Source organism: Amia ocellicauda, chromosome 7 (genome assembly GCF_036373705.1).
Source record: "Amia ocellicauda isolate fAmiCal2 chromosome 7, fAmiCal2.hap1, whole genome shotgun sequence".
Lineage (NCBI taxonomy): Eukaryota > Metazoa > Chordata > Actinopteri > Amiiformes > Amiidae > Amia > Amia ocellicauda.
In genome coordinates this window covers 29,916,004-29,936,611 of record NC_089856.1, presented here as the reverse complement: position 1 = coordinate 29,936,611, position 20,608 = coordinate 29,916,004, and the positions used below count along the sequence as shown (strand labels likewise).

At 40.7% G+C, this 20,608-nt stretch overlaps 1 protein-coding gene across 2 annotated transcripts; it reads right to left on the bottom strand.

Annotated features, from left to right (window-relative positions):
* Positions 1–7,008: 7,008 nt before the first annotated feature.
* On the bottom strand, positions 7,009–17,872 carry hykk.2 (hydroxylysine kinase, tandem duplicate 2). Of its 2 annotated transcripts, XM_066709091.1 has the most exons (6): positions 17,713–17,872; positions 16,256–16,345; positions 15,725–16,033; positions 15,105–15,247; positions 8,396–8,576; positions 7,009–8,247 (listed from the first exon to the last, which is right to left on the bottom strand). In XM_066709091.1, the coding sequence occupies exons 1-6, from the start codon at positions 17,735–17,737 to the stop codon at positions 7,739–7,741; spliced, it is 1,257 nt and encodes a 418-aa protein (XP_066565188.1). In that variant the 5' UTR covers positions 17,738–17,872; the 3' UTR covers positions 7,009–7,738. The 2 variants fall into 2 exon arrangements, with proteins under 2 accessions (XP_066565188.1, XP_066565189.1); XM_066709092.1 differs by lacking the exon at positions 16,256–16,345.
* Positions 17,873–20,608: the final 2,736 nt, after the last annotated feature.

Below are 20,608 nucleotides of genomic sequence, written 5' to 3'. Positions count from 1 at the left end.
AGTTAAGCTGTTTGAAAAGAGGTTACATTTTCCTCTTTTTAAAATGCTTCAGTTGTTTGTTAATAGTGTAATCCAATAACAACTGTGATCAGTAATTAGATCAAAGATGATAGATAATAAGGTACATTAAGTCTGCAGTGGAGTGTGTCTGGTAAACAAATACATCATAATCAATTTATCATAAAATTGTGCATGAAGAACACCAAGTGTAATGATAGATAGATAGATCAAATTCATGCAGAAGGACATTACTGACCCCTGCACAATACCCTCTCCCACCTCCTAACACCACTCCACTGGCACCAAATTACAATTGGTGCCTATGAATCTGCTTACTGAAAATAGGTATCAGTGGCACATTGCTGTAGACAGTCTCAGTGCATTACAGCAGCTCTTACTTGATACCAGTTCCTTATCACTGCAGCTAGCTATGCTTTAGGAGTGTGCAGGGGCTAATGCTTTGATTTTTCCATGTGTAAAAATGTCCTGAACACAGCGTGCTGGCACAGCAGGGCTTTCTTATTAGTGTTTGTTTGTTTGTTTTCAAGTACAGTTCCTTTTTTTTATTTATTAGTTTGTCAAACCATTAAAAGGATTGATGGCTAGTTAATTTCATGGTGCTAGCACTTTATATATAGAACAATAATTTGATTCAATAAGGTTCTCATAAACCTTTCTAACCACATCACTAAGTGTCACACTTTAAAATAAACAAAGAAACTCCATGTCACACATTCTTTTTAATTTAATCTACTACTCTACCGGTGTCATGATTTTTTTTTTTGGTTGACTACTTCCTGAATTACTTATTATCAATCAAACCTAAAAGAACACACAGCAGATGCTAACTGAGTTAAAACTGAAGTCATGCAAACACATTATCCCACAAATTGAATACCATGCTTTTAATTTAATTGATGGCCAAAAGAGAAAGCAACGAATATTATTACATTGATAGATGTGCATGTTGTTTTGTTTGGTGCTTAATTCATGTGTAATAGAGATGGACAGACAGAATAAAGATGTGTTTTCCGGGAATGTAAACAAACATGATCGAAATCACTGTCGAGCACCATTGATGTTTTGCTGACGGAAGACAATGAGATTATAAAATCTATCAATTTGGTCTCATTCACAAACAGTTGCTAAAATCAATTCTCCTTTCTGAGTAGTGCATTTGCATTTGACTTCTTGTTAGCACTTCTTGCAATTAAAACAAGAAAAAATATGTTGGACAAGCCAAATGTTTTAGTTAGGTTAATTGATCTTTACATTTTGTACTGAAAACATATTGTGGGTTATTGTATCCTACATTTGTAAAGTCCTTGGTTCACTGACTATGTAAAGACACTATCAGCTGGTTTCAAAGACCTTGATTAGAACCAGTCTAGGAATATTCTACCTAAAATTACATTGGGTAATCCCCATAATTTTAGCACAAATATATTTCAAGTCAAAAGCAGGTTTGTAATTTTGACCAATTACTGCAGAAACCATGGAAAATGACCCAATCCAAACCCATCAAGTAACTCCCCCCCACCCCAACCTGTCAGCGCATTCAGTGTGAAGTGGCTGACAGGCAGTACAATAAACATTAATCCGATTCATTTACTAACACAATGCAAGAAATGTATTTTTTCATGTTGGAATTCTGAGCTAGCCTCCACCCCCTTTGTATTGAGAAAAAGAGCTGTTTGTTCAGGAAAATAAACAAAATTCCGCACTTTAAATGTGTCTAATTGTTTTTGTATTATGTATTCTGCTTAAAAATCACAGAAATTCAGAAAAGTTAACTCAAAACCAAGCATTTTTGGCCACAGAAATAAAATAAAATCCATGAAACTCGTGAAATCCTGGAGGGACTGATCGGCAAGTAAAACATGGCTTTGTTACCCAGATCAACTCAAGTCCCCAAGGCACTCTCCACAGGTGCAGGTTATGAAAACTGGCCTATGTACAACGTTTGGGTCTGGCTATAAAACAAAGCAAAACACAAATCTAAAAATATGGAGCTGGCTCATAAAGAGAGATACCTTACAGATTGTAAAACCTAAAACCAACCACAGCTGCTCCACTGCCTCCTTGCCCATGTTCCAGAGGCGCAGTAGGTGGCCTTTGCCAGTGCGTGCCGTGATCATTAGGTACTCCTCATCCTCCGGATGCAGCAGAACTGTGTGCCATGGCAACACCAGTGACTGGCAGAAGCGGCACAGCACCAGGAGGTACAGCACATCCCGCTCCTCCGCAGTCAAAGGGATCACGCTCTCGTAGCCTGCCAGCACAGGACCCCCCACCTCCAGGAGCTGCTTGCTCTCGATCATCATGTACATAAGGTTAGTGGCCACTTCAAACATGTAATAGCCACAATACATGTCCCCAAAGTCCAGGACGCCACAGATTCTGTAGTGTTTCTGCTGCTGCTCCTGCTGTTGCCATTCCCCAAAACCATTACTGTTGATGCCCTCAGCTGGCTTCTATGGCTCAATCAGAACATTTTGGTTACTGAAATCCACATGGTTTATACCTGCCGAGAAGACAGGCTTTGTTGTTATGACCTGTCCAAGTATCCATTTAAATAAAGCTGAAATTCTGGAATTCCAACCAGGTTCTCAGATCCGTAAAATTGAGAGAGAGAGAGAGAGAGAGAGAGAGAGACAGAGAGAGAGAGAGAGAGGGAGAGACTCACACTTTCGGAAGGAGCCTAGTCTGGGCTGGACCTGACTTTTGTACAGTTCAATAATGTTTCTCATCACCGGCTGGCAGGGGTCTCCGTCCATTGCAGTAAGATAGCGCTCCAGTAGGTGGACATGGGACAGGCTCCAGATAAAGTTGTCCCAGTTCAGTCTCTGGAGGTGAGGGTGCTCCATCTGAAACAACACATGGAGAAGACTACTGCTCAGTCCCAGCCACACTGAAGATTACTGATATGGTTTGGTGTTACTGATATGGTTTGTGTTATTATAATTATTTTGTATATAGTATCAATTAAAAGAATAGCCATAACACACACTGCCAAGTCTGTATGTTTTTAACTAAAATGGACACATTGAAAATTAAAATTAAAAATGTAATTGCAAATTGTAGATTGCTGTGCTGGGAGTAACAGAGACATGCAAAACACAAGATGCCTTGGTGATGCAATTAAGAGACATTTCTGTGTAGTGAAAGAGTGAATAAAAAGATACCATATAACAGGAAATAATGTCTGGTATTGAATTTGGCGGATCTGCTACATTGCAAGACAGTGACATTTTTTCAACTGGTGATTAAAATGAAAAAAGTTCAATATTTTAACTCTTTAAAACAAAAAGACTTAATTTAATAGACATTCTAACATGTAAAATCAGTCGTTATTTTCTGCTCACAGCATTAAAAAAGTCTTAAAAAAGAAGGTACATAGTAAGGTACTACAGGCTGCAATTTAGAAAATGCTGGTCAATTGAATCCCATTCATAATTTCCTCTTTTCCTCCATGCAGCACATTCAAAGGGTGGGATAGCTTATTAGGCGGAAGTATAATTCAATCAAATCCGCCAATAACACCACAATAAATTCCTCACCAACATTTCCCGCAATATGGTAAGCATGTTTTGAGGAAGCAGTAGAGACACTGTACAGACAATCATATTTAAATGTAGCCTACCTCCTGCAAAAACCTTGTCAACAGTAGCTGCCATTCTCCCGAGTTCAAACCGAATCTGCAATGAGGTGGGAATTTTGGCAACAGGTGTTCCTGGTAAATAGGTAAATAACCAAACAATATACTGCTTACGGTCTGAGCCACACTCTGCCATGAGAGAAGAACAAGGATAATGTTATTTATAATAATGTTTTAATATCCCCCTTCCAAGCAGAACACAACTCACAAAATGGACTGCTGCATTTCTTACAGAGGTATTCACTGTCAATTGACAGTTGTCAATACCATTGACAATTACATATAAAAACTATGACACCATTGCAATTGTCTGTATGTTGTATTCAATTAAAAAAAAACTTTAATCGCACTCCCAACTAGTAAATAATTGCATTTCAGAAAACTGAAACAGCTTACCACCAGAAGGGTGTTAAAAGCTGCATCTTGTTTTCTAAAAGAAAATGCAAGCTATTAATGCTACAGCAAAGGCATGTGAAACAGAAGTGTGATCAGTCCTGCGTTTCCCTGTACCCGTCCTAATCTGGGTACGTACCGATGGCCTGGAGGCTCATGACCTCCCCCTGGAGTGTGGGGAGCACAGTGGGCGTGGGAAGACCTTTCCCCTCAGAAACATCATTGCATGGGTCTGCACGTCCAGCATCTCGGGGTCACGGCTGTCCAAGGAGTCCATGATCTTCAGCACGTACTCCTCGCCCCCGCTCACCACCACGTGGAAGTTCTGATCATCATAGCTGGGCAGGGGGTGGATCCTGTCTACATGCAACCCAAACACACGCCCCACCACCTCAGAGGCCTGCGTTTCATTCAGACAGGGCTTGATAACTTCTATGGACATGGAAACGGGGTATTGGATATATATTTATATACGTATTGCATTGTGGGGGGGGAAATACAAAATAACACATTAAACACACATCAATGACACTATACACGTAAATTAAATAACACATTCAAAGACAGAATAAAGATGAATCTTAACATAGCATTTATGTAAAGCAAGACACCCAGGTTTAACTTCAAAAAAGGAATGGATGTGTAATTGTCAAAAATATGAAATATGAAAACACCATTAACTTAACCAAAAACTATTGTCTGTAGCTAAGTAAAAATTGTGCTTAATGTGGAAAACGTTTTCAAAAACTTAAGTAATGGTATGTTAAAGCACCATCTTTCTGAACAATGGAAGTACAGTCAATGCTTTGTTTATTGTTTAATCTGTAAATCAGCCCGGATAAGAATTAAGGGCATCTACTAAGAAACTCGTCATCATCATCATAACTACGGTTTCATATGCAGGAGTAGCGACACACATACAGTGCATCCGGAAAGTATTCACAGTGCTTCACTTTTTCCACATTTTGTTATGTTATAGCCTTATTCCAAAATTGATTAAATTCATTATTTTCCTCAAAATTCTACAAACAATACCCCATAATGACAACGTGAAAGAAGTTTGTTTGAAATCTTTGCAAATTTATTAAAAATTAAAAAACAAAAAAAGCACATGTACATAAGTATTCACAGCCTTTGCTCAATACATTGTTGAAGCACCTTTGGAACCAATTATAGCCTCAAGTCTTTTTGAGTATGATGCTACAAGCTTGGCACACCTATTTTTGGGCAGTTTCTCCCATTCTTCTTTGCAGGACCTCTCAAGCTCCATCAGGTTGGATGGGGAGCGTCGGTGCACAGCCATTTTCAGATCTCTCCAGAGATGTTCAATCGGGTTCAAGTCTGGGCTCTGGCTGGGCCGCTCAAGGACATTCACAGAGTTGTCCTGTAGCCACTCCTTTGTTATCTTGGCTGTGTGCTTAGGGTCGTTGTCCTGTTGGAAGATGAACCTTCGCCCCAGTCTGAGGTCCAGAGCGCTCTGGAGCAGGTTTTCATCAAGGATGTCTCTGTACATCGCTGCATTCATCTTTCCCTCGTTCCTGACTAGTCTCCCAGTTCCTGACGCTGAAAAATATCCCCACAGAATGATGCTGCCACCACCATGCTTCACTGTAGGGATGGTATTGGCCAGGTGATGAGCGGTGCCTGGTTTCCTCCAGACATGATGCTTGCCATTCAGGCCAAAGAGTTCAATATTTGTTTCATCAGACCAGAGAATTTTGTTTCTCATGGTATGAGAGTCCTTCAGTCCTTCCTTGGACTTCATGGCTTGGTTTGTCCTCTGCCATGCACTGTTAACTGTGGGACCTTATATAGACAGGTATGTGCCTTTCCAAATCACATCCAATCAACTGAATTTACCACAGGTGGACTCCAATCAAGTTGTAGAAACATCTCAAGGATGATCAGTGGAAACAGGATGCACCTGAGCTCAATTTTGAGTGTCATGGCAAAGGCTGTGAATACTTGTGTACATGTGCTTTTTTTAAATTTGCAAACATTTCAAACAAACTTCTTTCACGTTGTCATTATGGAGTATTGTTTGTAGAATTTTGAGGAAAATAATGAATTTAATCCGTTTTGGAATAAGGCTGTAACATAACAAAATGCGGAAAAAGTGAAGCGCTGTGAATACTTTCCGGATGCACTGTAAATACCCTACAGCAGGTATGGTGAACCTTATTTGGCTGGAGTGCCCAAAGATATGTTGCTAACTACCAAAGGTGCCAATGATTAATTAGGGATGTTAAAGTTTATACAGGGGCTTAACATCAACTTTTTAAAACAATATTTATATTCATTTTCTGTTGTAATTAAGTTATTGAGCAAACATGCCAAGAAAACCACAATCCACAATACAAAATAAATAAAAACACTGTGGACAGACAGGACCTCTCTGTCCACCCACCACCACCTGCATCCATTGCATCCCCCCACCTTGAACCCCCATCATCCCTCTCTTATCTGGAGAGCATGAGAGCTCCGGTCTACTACTGGAACTTCTGTTGTTGAATATAAAGTTGAATAAAGTGAGGCACCTAGATAATTATGACCAAAACAAAAGTATAAATATGCAAGTTAGTTTTGTCCCTCATTCCATTTTTGCCCACAGATTATACTTTTATTGTAAATTTAAAGGCATACAAAACAAATAGTAATAGCACTCACCAGAGCCTGTATGCATAAACCATCTCAGAATTACTCCTAGGAATCATGTTTGAAGTCAGTTAGTAGTAAAATTACTACTCGCTCAAATTACGAGGTAGAAGTTAGTCAAAGTCTCTTCTTACACCTTTAGCTGGGAGTAGGATCCAATCCTAAGGAAAACATTTAGCATTTTTTCACAACAGTTTAGGTTACAATACGGCTCACTGCAAAATATTTCCTAAATTTTGGGAAAACAAAAAACACAAGATCACATGTAGACAAGCAGAATTGAAAAGACAACAATACAAATGTTAAGCTAACTCAGCCTTTTATTTGTTTATAATTTGACACAAAATAAGCATTTCCCCCTCATTCCTTCATTACAATGACATTAAGCTGCTACATGGAATTAAAATGCTAGATTAATTTCAGATTCATCACAATCTACTTTATCTAGTTTAATATACACTAAACATCGTACATTTAACACATACTTCCGTTATGCATAGGAAATTGTCTATTGTGAAAAGACATAAATTTGCCCATTCATCTTATCTTTTGCCTTGTAGACACCAGCCTAGGGCAGCAACTAGGTCAGGTTTGTTTGCATAACCTCATTTTGAAACCCAGCAACCCTGTCAAAATAATGCTGCGCATACAAAGCGTACAAAATTGTGAATTTCTTTAAAATAGAACATATCCTGGGTTAGACGCCTAGTAGTATGTAAATGTAATATATACAGCTAACAGAATTAATGGCAGAGCCATTTTTGTAAAACAAACTGATTGGTTTTCCAATAAACCAAACATCCCAAATAACTGGCCCAAAAAAAAAAAAAAAAAAAATGCAGATAACTGTTCACCAGGCATGCCAACATAAATGGCTCCACGTGCCACAGGGTCACCATTACTACCCTAAAGCTAAAAAAAAATCAAAATCTAAAAATATGGAGCTGGCTCATAAAGAGACCTTACAGCTTGTAAAACCTAAAACCAATCAAAGTGTTGTACAACAGAAGGCTGATCTGTTTCTCCATTTCCTCACTGCCTGTCTGTGGCCTTGTGGTAAGAGCTGGCCGAGGTAAACCACAGCTGCTCCACTGCCTCCTTGCCCATTTTCCAGAGGCGCAGTAGGTGGCCTTTGCCAGTGCGTGCCGTGATCATTAGGTACTCCTCATTTTCCGGATGCAGCAGCACGGTGTGCCGCGCCATTACCAGTGACTGGCAGAAGCGGCACAGCACCAGGAGGTACAGCACATCCCGCTCCTCCGCGGTCAAAGGGATCACGCTCTCGTAGCCTGCCAGCACAGGACCCCCCACCTCCAGGGGCTGCTTGCTCTCAATCATCATGTACATAAGGGTAGTGGCCACTTCAAACACGTAATAGCCATAATACATGTCCCCAAAGTCCAGGACGCCACAGATTCTGTAGCGTTTCTGCTGCTGCTCCTGCTGTTGCCATTCCCCAAAACCATTACTGTTGATGCCCTCAGCTGGCTTCTCTGGCTCAATCAGAATATTGTGGTCATTGAAATCCCCGTGGTTTATACCTGCCAAGAAGACAGGCTTTGTTGTAACAACCTGCCCAGGTATCCATGCATTTAAATAAAGTTAAATTTCTGGAATTCTAACCAGGTTCTCATTTTGTTATTTACAGATCCGTAAAATTGAGAGAGGGAAAAAGAGGGAGAGACTCACACTTTCGGAAGTAGCCCAGTCTGGGCTGGACTTGACTCTTGTACAGTTCGATAATGTTTCTCACAACCTGCTGGCTGGGGTCTCCGTCCATTGCAGTAAGATAGCGCTCCAGCAGGTGGACGTTGGACAGGCTCCAGATAAAGTTCTCCCGGTTCAGTCTCTGGAGGTGATGGTGCTCCATCTGAAATACATGGAGTAGACTACTGCTCAGTCCCAGCTACACTGAAGTTAACATTACTTTACATTACATAGGGTTTAAGAATTTAGCTGGACTTTATTTGTAAAATAATGTTGTTCCGTCAGCTGCAGCCTGCCTTGAAATGCGTACATTGAAAATTATAATACAAATGGTCAAAATAATGCAATGTGATAATTACTGCTATTGCAATAAGTTCTGAACTTTATTTTAAAATACTTAGCTAACAAAACAACTTAAAAACTTTGTTAAATAAACATTAGGCCATTTAAAAAATACCTTCCTATTTGGAGACATACATTAATGGCATAATGACAGCAGCATTAAGCAGACCTGTCAACTCACACGTCAGACACTCGTATTTTGGAAGCAGGTGTTATGGTTTCTTGATACGGTCACAACCTTTTATGTTATTACAATTTCAAATTAACTACAAAGGTTGTGATTTCTTTTTTTTTTTTAAAGGAACTCTTGCTTATACAATATGGGTGTCTCGCAAAAAGTACAGCACAGCTGATGTGCAAATGAACTGAATATTTTGCAAATACAGATATAACCTGACTGACCAGAGTTTTTCGTTTTTTTCTATTTTAATTCAATTATCAATTTAATTTTCATTCAGTAATAGTTTGATGTCAAGTAATTTGTGTTGCAGCTTACATTAGCATCCTTGTGGCAATGTTTTCCGGTCATAGCGAAATACAAAATGTATTAGACAATCTACGTACTGAATTTAAACAATCATAAACTAAATTATTTACTTTTCCAAACCACACTCAACTAAACTACCGGTCTATGCTAAATCAAATTGTAAACATACCTGTGCATTCGAGTTTCAGTGAATAAAAGTCACCTATAGGCAATAGCAGGCTATGCATGTAGCTATACACTAGGGCTGAACGATTTATCGAAATCGAACCGCAATCGCGATTTGAAACATTGTGATTAGCTAATCGGAAAAGGCTGCGATGTGAATGCGACATGAAAAATATGCAGCGAGTCTGTCCCAGAGCAAAAGCACGACTGTCCTCTTTGTGTGGCATCTTGCTAAGCAATTGAGTGAGCGCACCTCCGTCCTCCCCGATCAGCGCTGCCCAGCCAACTGCGTACACGCCCACCGTTAACAAACAAACAGGACAGCACGGTGGAGTGGGATTATGGCGTCTGCAGAGTCGGAGCGATCACTAGGCGAATTAATACCAAAGACAAACAGTAATATGGGATTATTTCGGCTTCGAAGTGACAGACACCAAACAGAAAAGGTCATTTGCAAGAGCTATGCGGAATTGTTGCCACGACCCACGGGAATACAACTCCTGCACCAGCACTGGAAACAGCGCCGCAGCGGCTGTTCGAGGAGCGCGTTGCTAAAAATCGACTGAAGTCCTGCCAGTGACACTCAGTCTAGTAGCAAGCAACAGCGAAGTACAATTTCAGAGTCATTTGCGGCTGTTACACCAAGACCTCACGAAGGCACCAGGAGATAACTAACGCCATAACCCACTACCTCGATAGTGCCTTTAATGCAGTGACCAAAGAGGGTTTTTTAAAAGCTCATCCGTCCGCTGGACAGGAGATGTACAATCCCTCTCGCATATATCATAGCCGAGTTGCAATCCTGCAGATCTGTGCATCGAATGCAGGAATAAAGTTGGGACGGAATTGACACACGTGGAATATTACGCCACAACAGCAGACTTGTGATCCAGCAGGACCAGCGACCGCATCTTATCTCACTGCACACTTTAACAATGAAGACCCGCTGTCTGCAAATGGCAGACTTCCCTGTAGACCACACGGGACACAATATTGCCCATGGACTAAGGGAGAGTTTATTCTTGTTTTTTATTTGTATTGTAGATGTTATTGTTTGAATATAATCACTGTGAGACTAATTGTTTGTATAACTTAATTACCTGCTTTATGATTTATATTTCACTTATTGTTAATTGCATTGCTTTCTGTGAAGCACTCTGCTATTGTTAAAAAAATATATAAAGTTTTTAAATTATTATTGTTGTTAAATACATTAAGTCTGGAAAATGCAAAACTACCCCCATCTTACCGGCGAAAACACCATCAGCCTGCGACTATTAGATCAAAATTGGCCCGAGGCCACACCTAGTTGCCGACCCCTGTACAAGACTGCAGTGGAGGGTCTACAGTTAAAGGAATGTTGTTCTCTAATTTAGAGAAAAAAACGCAATTAGATATTTTCCCAAATCGCCCAGCCCTGCTATACACCGATCAGCCATAACATTATGACCACTGACAGGTGAAGTGAATAACACTGATTATCTCGTTATCATGGCACCTGTCAGTGGGTGGGATATATTAGGCAGTGAACATTTTGTCCTCAAAGTTGATGTGTTAGAAGCAGGAAAAATGGGCAAGCGTAAGGATCTGAGTGACTTTGACAAGGGCCAAATTGTGATGGCTAGACAACTGGGTCAGAGCATCTCCAAAACTGCAGCTCTTGTGGGGTGTTCCCGGTCTGCAGTGGTCAGTACCTATCAAAAGTGGTCCAAGGAAGGAAAAGCGGTGAACCGGCGACAGGGTCATGGGCGGCCAAGGCTCATTGATGCACGTGGGAAGCGAAGGCTGGCCCGTGTGGTCCGATCCAAAAGACGAACTACTGTAGCTCGAATTGCTGAAAAAGTTCATGCTGGTTCTGATAGAAAGGTGTCAGAACACACAGTGCATCGCAGTTTGTTGCGTATGGGGCTGCGTAGCTGCAGACCAGTCAGGGTGCCCATGTTGACCCCTGTCCACTGCCGAAAGCGCCTACAATGGGCACGTGAGCATCAGAACTGGACCACGGAGCAATGGAAGAAGGTGGCCTGGTCTGATGAATCACGAGTTCAAGGTGTTGACTTGGCCTCCAAATTCCCCAGATCTCAATCCAATCGAGCATCTGTGGGATGTGCTGGACAAACAAGTCCGATCCATGGAGGCCCCACCTCGCAACTTACAGGACTTAAAGGATCTGCTGCTAACGTCTTGGTGCCAGATACCACAGCACACCTTCAGAGGTCTAGTGGAGTCCATGCCTCGACGGGTCAGGGCTGTTTTGGCGGCAAAAGTGGGACCTACACAAGATTAGGCAGGTGGTCATAATGTTATGGCTGATCGATGTATAATATTAATGTGTTTGTTGCTCCCCTTTCCTTTTCTATCATTGCTAGCATCACAGAAGGGGGTTTGGCTTTTAGGTGGGTTAACATACCAGTAGATCTGTGGTAATTTAATTGCACCGCACAAATTTTATACTTAACGTCATTTTCATTTACTTGAGTATTTCCATGCTGTACTTTTGTAAGGAAGACATTTTTTGCCAAGGTACGTTCTAGTTTAGCCAATCACAGACAAGAAATAATAAACCCACCCTCCAGTCAATCTTCATTACTGCTACATAGACAGCCAATCATCAGTACAGGCATTACAATAAAATGTATGTTTTTTTTTTGTTTTAGTTTTTTTGTTTTTTTATCGAATGTTAGATTCATTTGTCGATAGTGGCCATCGTTAAAGAACAGTCGAATGTTTGACTATTCAGTCTCATCCCTAGGCGAAACACAAGAAGCCTTGGTGATGCAATGAAGATACATTTCTGCGTAGGCATCAATCATGCAAAGAGAATGAAAAGATACCATCCCAAGGGAAATACTGTCTGGTATTAAATTTAGTGGATCTGCTACATTGCAAGGTATTGACATTTTTTCAATTGGCTTTTTTTTTTTTTTAACTCCAAGAAAAAAAAAAAAAAAAAAACACCAGCTCCAGCTCCGGAGCCACAAAAAACTGTGCAAACTAGGATGGGATAAGTATTTATAAAGTTGTTGTTTTTTTTTTTTTTAAGTTGTGTTGCTTTGCTATACATTGTCAAAGATGATAGAGATACGAATATAGAAATCTGGTATTAAAGCTTCAGTTTTATTTAATCTTTGTTTACTGTTTTTGTGTAAATAACTAACAAAACCAAAATGTTAATAACAAACATCTTTTTAAGCATTCAAACATGAAAAAGAAGAAAATTGTACAATAAAGATGTCTGTGGCAATTAGGGTTGCCATCTGGACAGTATTTTAATCGGACTGTTTGGTATTTTTACACTACATGGCCAAATTTATGTTGACACATTCTAATTAGTGGATTAGTCTATTTCAGCCACACCCATTGCTGACAGGTGTATAAAATCAAGCACAGCCTTGCAATCTCCACAAACAAACACTGGCAGTAGAATGAGCCATACTGAAGAGCTCAGTGACTTTCAATGTGGCACCCTCGTAGGATGCCACCTTTCCAACCAGTTAGTGCGTCACTGCGCCGGTCAACTGTAAGTGCTATTATTTTGAAGTAGAAAGGTCTAGGAGCAACAACAGCTCAGCCACGAAGTGGTAGGCCACACAAGCTCACAGATTGGGACCAGAGTGCTGAAGCACCCAAAATTCTTCTGTCCTCGGTTGCAACAATCACTACCAAGTTCCAGGAACTGTTCGTCATGAGCTTCATTAAATGGGTGTCCATGGCCGAGTAGCCACACAAGCCTACGATCACCATGTGCAATGCCAAGCATCGGCTGGAGTGCTATAAAGCTCGCTGCCATCTGGCAGTACGACGGATGAATCTGGATTCGGCAGATGCCAGGAGAACGCTAACTGCCTGAATGCATAGTGCCAACTGTAAAGTTTGGTGGAAGAGGAATAATGGTCTTGGGCTGTTTTTCATGGTTTGTGCTCCTTAGTTCTACTGAAGGGAAATCTTAACACTGCAGCATACAATGACATTCTGGACAATTTTGCCCTTCCAACATTGTTGCTACAGTTTGGGGAAGGCCCTTTCCTGTTTCACCATGACAATGCCCCCGTGCACAAAGCCAGGTCCATACACCAATAGTTTGTCGAGATTGGTGTGGAAGAACATGACTGGCCTGCACAGAGCCCTGACCTCAACCCCATCGAACACCTTTGGGATGAATTGGAACACCGACTGTAAGCCAGGCCTGATCGCCCAACATCAGTGCCCGACCTCACTAATGCTCTTGTGGCTGAAGGCAAGCAAATCCCCTGAAAAATGTTCTAACATCTAGCGGAAAGCATTCCCAGAAGAGTGGAGGCTGTTATAGCAGCAAAGTGGGGGGGTGGGGCAACTACCAACCAAGTGGAGTGAGTTTTTCTTGTCCAACTATATGGAGCAGAATTCAGAGATCAAAAAATATGCTATGACGTCACAGAGGTGCCAACTCTGGAGCTGCTTTGCTTGAAGTCAATGGAGAAAATCAGAAGTCACAAAAATCATTAAAAAAAATGTAACTGTATGCACATTCGATTGCGTCGCTATTGTTTTTTCCGAAAGGTCCATCGGTTTGTAGTAATAAAATTTGTTTCACCACCGTGAACTGTCGCTATTATTTTACATGATTATTTGATTATTTTATTCCAGGTACAAACTGCTGGCATTCCACTCTAGTCTACATGGCAGTGCCTGGAATAAAATAATCATGGTAAATAATTGTAACATTTCAGGACTACAAACCAAATTCACTCCACAAAATATGTTTCTAGGCCAGAGGTGCACAATTAAAATTCAAATAGGTCCACTGACTCAAATTTTCTCCTCCCAAAGGTCCAGACCATTAAAAATTCTAACTTGCGCTATGATTCATGGGCATATGTAGTTCTTGTGTATGTATAGCTAATAAAGTACACTATATTATAAATAAATAATATTTATTGCACATTTTCAATGCAGACACATTAAACATGAGGTAAAATAAATAGGCTGTGAATAAATAAATTCTGGGGACTACTTTTATTTACACTCTTAGAACTAATGTGTTGAATTTAACACATTTTTGGCTGGTTTCACAGACCTTGATTAGCACTAGTCCAGGACTACTCTACTTAAATTTACATTGGGTAATCCAAGACTAGTGCTAATTCAGGTCTATAATTCAGGTTTATTTTGCATAATATGTTTGCTCAAAAGATCTGTGTTTTGTCTCATAGTGGCACTTCAAGTTGGCACTTTTTATTAGAGCCACGGCCTCTGAACACATCAGGCAGAGTGGTTTGACACTCACTGCAGGAAGGATAAAGGCATATTAGTCTGTACACTCCACTTTGAAAGCTTGATTTGACTTTTGCACACGCCATTCTATCATTTCTCCTCTCACTCCCACTTTTGCTTCTCTCGCTGTCTCTCTCTCTGACAACATCGGTCTCCTAACTTGCATTGTAAACATTCGCTTTGATTGGCTAAGTATCGTGAAGTGATTAAAATAATGTACGTGTTTGGAAAACACACAGTAGTATGGGGCATTATCTGGGACTTTCCCAGCTGTGCTGAGCCAGCACAGTATGAGTACATACTGCATTGCATTGCTTCATCAGTAGTTAATTTAAGAATTATTTATGAGAAATGTGTCGAGGTCCAGATTGAACCTTCAGATAGGACCAAGGTCCGCCAATTGTGCACCTCTGCTCTAGGCAATATTGTACTTTAAATACCTACCTCCTGCAAAACCTTGTCAATAGTAGCTGCCATTCTCCCGACTTCAAACAGACTCTGCGATGAGGTGGGAATTTTGGCAAGAGGTGTTCCTGGTATATAGGTCAATAACCGCACAATATACTGCTTACAGTCTGAGCCACAATCTGCCAGGAGAGAAGACTGAGGATAATGTTCAATATATTCATGTTTATATCACCCCCCCCCCCTTCCAAGCAGAACAAAACTCACAAAATGGACTGCTGCATTTCTTAAAGAGGTATTCACTGTCAATAACGCTGTCACAGCAAGTGGAGCTGTTTGTCAAAATTGTCTCAGAAACCAGTACACTACATACTGAGATTATTCCTATTCCACTTTGAAAAATCTTAAACAATTACATATAAAAACTATGACACCACTGCAATTATTTGTATGTTGTATTCAGTAAAAAAAGCTTAGACACTCCTAACCACTAAATATTTCAGAAAACTACCAGTTTACTATTAGAAAGGTGTTAAAGCTTGTTAAAATCTTGTTTTCTGAAAATAAATGCAAGCTATTAATACTCCAGCAATGGCATGTGAAACAGAAGTGTGATCAGTCCTGCGTTTCCCTGTACCCGTCCTAATCTGGGCACATACCGATGGCCTGGAGGCTCATGGTCTCCCCCTGGAGTGTGGGGAGCACAGTGGGCGTGGGAAGACCTTTCTCCCTCAGAAACATCATGGCATGGGTCTGTACGTCCAGCATCTCGGGGTCACGGCTGTCCATGGAGTTCATGATCTTCAGCACGTACTCCCCACCCCCGCTCACCACCACGTGGAAGTTCTGATCGTCATAGCTGGGCAGGGGGTGGATCCTGTCTACATGCAACCCAAACACACGCCCCACCAACTCAGAGGCCTGCGTTTCGCTCAGACAGGGCTTGATAACTTCTGTGGACATGTTGCCTAGGAGACAGCAAAGGTATTTGAATCATGTGTGCTTTGTAATGGGATTGTGAGCATCTGTGGCCATTAATTCATCCCTGTGGCCATGGCTGAGTGTGATGCCCTGAGACTCTTTGGGCAGTCTCCCTTCTAGTGGATGCTGCATGAAGTAATAGACATGCAATACTGCCATGACCTGGCTAGTCACCACACAGGAACCCCCCTGTGCGTTCATGGGCTCACCTATTCCCCTACAGTAGAGCACCATTAGTCCCACTCCCAAAGCTCCCGAATGGATATTGTGTATCAGGAGAGGGAGGCAATGACACCAACCTGGACAGAAGATCAAATGTGCATAAAGTATGTAACTGGCTTTCATAAGGTAAAAACCAACCCCACAAAGTATAAGCTCCACTCACATTTACTGAAGATTATATCGGGTTCCTTACTTGTAATATGTCGGATATCTATTCATATACTTATTTTTTCTCCTAATTAACTATACAAAGAACATGTAAATTCTAATTCAATTACAGGATAAAGAAAGATTAATTCTTAACGTAGAATTTATGTAAAGCAAGACGCCCGTCTTTAACTTCAAAAACTCATTGAATGTGTAATCAGAAGTCACAAACATCAAAATAATTTCTGCACACCAGCCATTAAATTACGAACCGTTAAAAGCGTCCCATGACAAGTCATAATTTACATTTATACAATGTAAGATAATGGTGTAGTTGAACTAATACCGTGCCAGAAGACAAACAGATATACATATTATCAATGTACTACACACTGATAAGCACGTCCTCATGCTACAATAAAAGATGGAGACTTTTTATAATATTAACAGAATAAAAAAACGACCTTTACCTTGCATATAAATCACATTTAATGTGAATTGCACTTTAATGTTGAAAGAGAATAACGTGGCTGTACTCAAAACCAACCTTAATTTACATCCAAGCATAAATAACAAGACAAACACCGTGCTAGTACTATATACGCAAAAACGTCAATGTTTAAATCAATATTTAAAGCATAAGTATCATGTTAAGCACTACTGTAGCTAAGTGTAATTGCGCTTAATGTGGAAAGCGATTACTGCACTTATAATATAACCAATTAGATCCAAACTTTACAAATAACAAGACAGACACCTAGTATTATACAAAAGATTGGATATTGTCTTGTCATCTGTAAAGTTTTGACTTAATTGGTTACATTTAAAGCAAATCCTGCGGTTTCTTGAATGATGCGCAATTCAATGTTACTTTAAACGCGTGTCCTTTCGAAAGTAACGGTGCTTTAATTGCTCATGTTTGTAGCCTATGGTTGCGTTTTAAGTACATTATCCCACGTTAATTTCAGGTCGTAATAATTCTGTTAATGTTAGTTAAACATGTCAATCCTTTATTCATAGTATTAGGAAGTGCTGAACTGTAACCGTGCAAACATTTACAAGTAACGGTATGTTTAAAGCACAGCTACGTTAAATGTTTTAGACTCTGCCATCTTTGTGAACAATGGAAGTACAGTGCGTGGCATGTTGCACTGGTATTACTGCACTTTCCTTGTGCTTTCAAATGTTTATTGTATGAACTGTTAGTCGCGCTGGATAAGAAAAAGAGCGTCTACTTAGAAAATGATCATCATCGTCATAACTACAGTTTCAAATCCAGGGGTAGCAACACACTTACCTAGGGCTAAAGACCATGAACACATGTTCTGTTCAACCAATGCAGTGCGGCTGGCTTGACAGGCTGTGCAATTAAACCACAGACGCGGATCACATTCCTCGCCACTGGAGGCTGGAAGTTCCGTCTCGTCTTGCGCGAAGAGTTGTGGGATATATCCGCGCGCATTCCAGCTGTGCAGAGTTGTGGGATATATCCGCGCGCATTCCAGCTGTGCAGGGGGCGGAGCCTGTCTACACGCCGCCCAGACCGTGCCCCTCAGATAGGGCTCGGAAACCTCTGAGGTCATGTTACCTAGTTTAGAAAAGTAATATTATGATCTCAGGATCTTAATATTGCTCAAGCCATAGCTTCATGATCATGGGTCATTGGTTAGTTCAAATAACGGCATCCACAATTCATAATTTGAAAAATTGGTCCTGGACTAAACTGCACACAGCTGCCTCCTGCCTGCTCTCTGAGGAGAGGAGCTTTGACCCACGTCCTCAGACAGCCCAGGTCCAGCCAGTGAGAAGAAGTTAGCAGGGTTTGATTGACACTGGTTTTGATTTTCTCTTAGTGTAGGGAAACACAAATGTGCTGATCGTAAACAAAAAGGCACTGAATTCCTATATGTTTTATACAAGCACATCCACAAAGATTTTATTGTTTTCGTCAGAGGACAATCGAGAGAACCTCCACTCCGGACTGCTCAGTAAGGTCAATTATTTTGTCTTGTACAATCCAAAAGTCCCCTACATGACATTGCATCACTAGCATTGGTGGAAATTTCCATGATGTATGTTTGTCAAATACACTGTAACGTTCCTAATGCCTGGGTTATAGACATAGCTTGGCTTCGTACTTGTCTGTTCCTCAGATGGTGTATGTCTCTGGAAATGACTGGGACAGTCTAAGAATCCATGCAGTCTGCAATCCTATAGTGATAAAAATAAAATTAAAAAAAGTTGAAATCCAAACGTTTGTTATCATGAGATCCTTCTCCTTAGTGCAGAGCACTCTCAGGGGTCAGTTTCCTGACAGTTCTCTGTCTCACTGTCCCTCTATATCTCCCACAACCAGCTAATAGTCCCCAACAATCAGGAAAGCTAATTTCCTGATTTTATATAGGACCTGGGTTAATCCTGGGAGCCCTGCAGATCATTTTCTCACAAACCATATGAGTCTATCTTCCAGGGCTTATGTTTGCCATTTTGTCCCCCTCCAAGCAGCATGCCATAATGTGTAGATACTCCAGGACTGTGTTTAAGTAGACAAATGGGATCAGTGCCAACAGGAAAAGTCTAACAGATTTATGTCAAGCCAAATTCAAATAACAATATTACTGTACAAGAATCATTATGCAAGACAATTCATTGTGGTTTTGAAATGCCACTCCCCATGTAATCCTGGATTAAAATGTGGATATTGAATGCCCTTCAGACGCTGTGGCTGAAGGGTTGTATTAAGCCTCTTTGACTCAATGTTGTTTTGGACTTTGATTTAAGCAGAAATTCCTCACTTTGCAACAAATTTTGTCCTTACCAAAGGAAGTGATTTTAGAAGCCTGGCTTCCATGTGCCATCCTTAATTAGGTCTGAGGTGACAGGACATGCTTTCATAGCCGCTGGCCAGGCTGCTGCGAAACAGGCTTCTCTCTGGAACAAACTCTGAGAAACAAACCAGCTGTAAATACACATACTTTCCTCAGTGGCTCATGCTTCTGGGCTTGCCTTTTTTTCTTACTTTTTGACAGGAGGCTTCAAATTTGTCAAGTCACTCGTAAATACTGTAAAATGTATGTACTTTAAAATTAAAAGGACTTTCAATCCTTACCACGGTACCACACTGTGAAGTCATGACTATTGTGTATGATCTCAATAACCTACTATATTTGTTTGACAAGTAAAATGTCCAAGCAATGTGCCTGACACTCAAGCGCCTGCATTAGAATTATTAGTGAGAGGTGACACACAGGTTAAGTCACTGATTCATCTGCATTGAATTATTCTTCGCTGAGGAACACACAGAGCCTATGTTGATTTCCTCACCAGTTGTGCACCCGTTGTTTTCCGCTCTCACTTCAGTCCCTGTGTACTTATACACCTGTTTACAATTGTTGGGGAAGTTTCCATATGCATATCATGTGTTCCTGTGATTGGGAACACTGCTGTGTATGAGAAAGTGTGAGTTAATTCCAAAGTTCATGTGATGTTTTGCCCCTCTGCTAAGGGGGTCTATCTGTTTGTCACAGGAAGGGAATGGGCAAAACAGAGGGAGGCTGTGTCACTCCCAGGCTGTCCGCAGAGTCTGTGGTGTGAATCCCTTCAGAAGTGTCAGTTCCGTAATGTTGTTTGTCAGGTGCAGTCTCACTTGTCATTTTGTGTCTGGTGTTTGGAGACCTTTAAGAAAACACCACCACTCCACTCCACCCCCTTCGCCTGATAAAATACAACTTGACTTTCACTTGCCATTGCCTTGCTGTTTACTTCTGGATGTCAGATCATTCTTTAGAGAAACAACTGGCTTCACAGTACATTTAAGGGAATTAATACAATTTTGCCACCATATTTGTCTATTTCCCAAACCCTTTTTATAATTCTTATTTGTTATTAATACGAATAATTTGTATTATTACTTGGGGATAATAACCCACAGATCATCACTAGAATGGATTACAGGGGAAAATATTGTTGTACTTTTTTAATGTTCTGTATTTCGCCTGCAGTGTCTGCTGCAAGAGCTGAGCAGCACCCAGCACATCCCGTATGTGATGGAGTAAGAAATACATAAAAACACACACAACTTCTGCCACTGTACTGTGTTTAGAGATATTCAAGGGCTGCTTTAAACCTTCCTCTTGAGACAGACACATTGCACGTTTAAAAATCATTCAAAAGGTAGACAAAGAATATGAAAC

Coding starts and splice junctions, on each gene's coding strand:
- hykk.2 (XM_066709091.1), bottom strand. CDS start 17,737: ATGTGTTCATGGTCTTTAGCCCTAG. Junction 16,034..16,255: donor GCTCTACTGTAGGGGAATAG/GTGAGCCCATGA, acceptor GCTGTCTCCTAG/GCAACATGTCCACAGAAGTT. Junction 8,248..8,395: donor ACTGGGCTACTTCCGAAAGT/GTGAGTCTCTCC, acceptor TCTTCTTGGCAG/GTATAAACCACGGGGATTTC.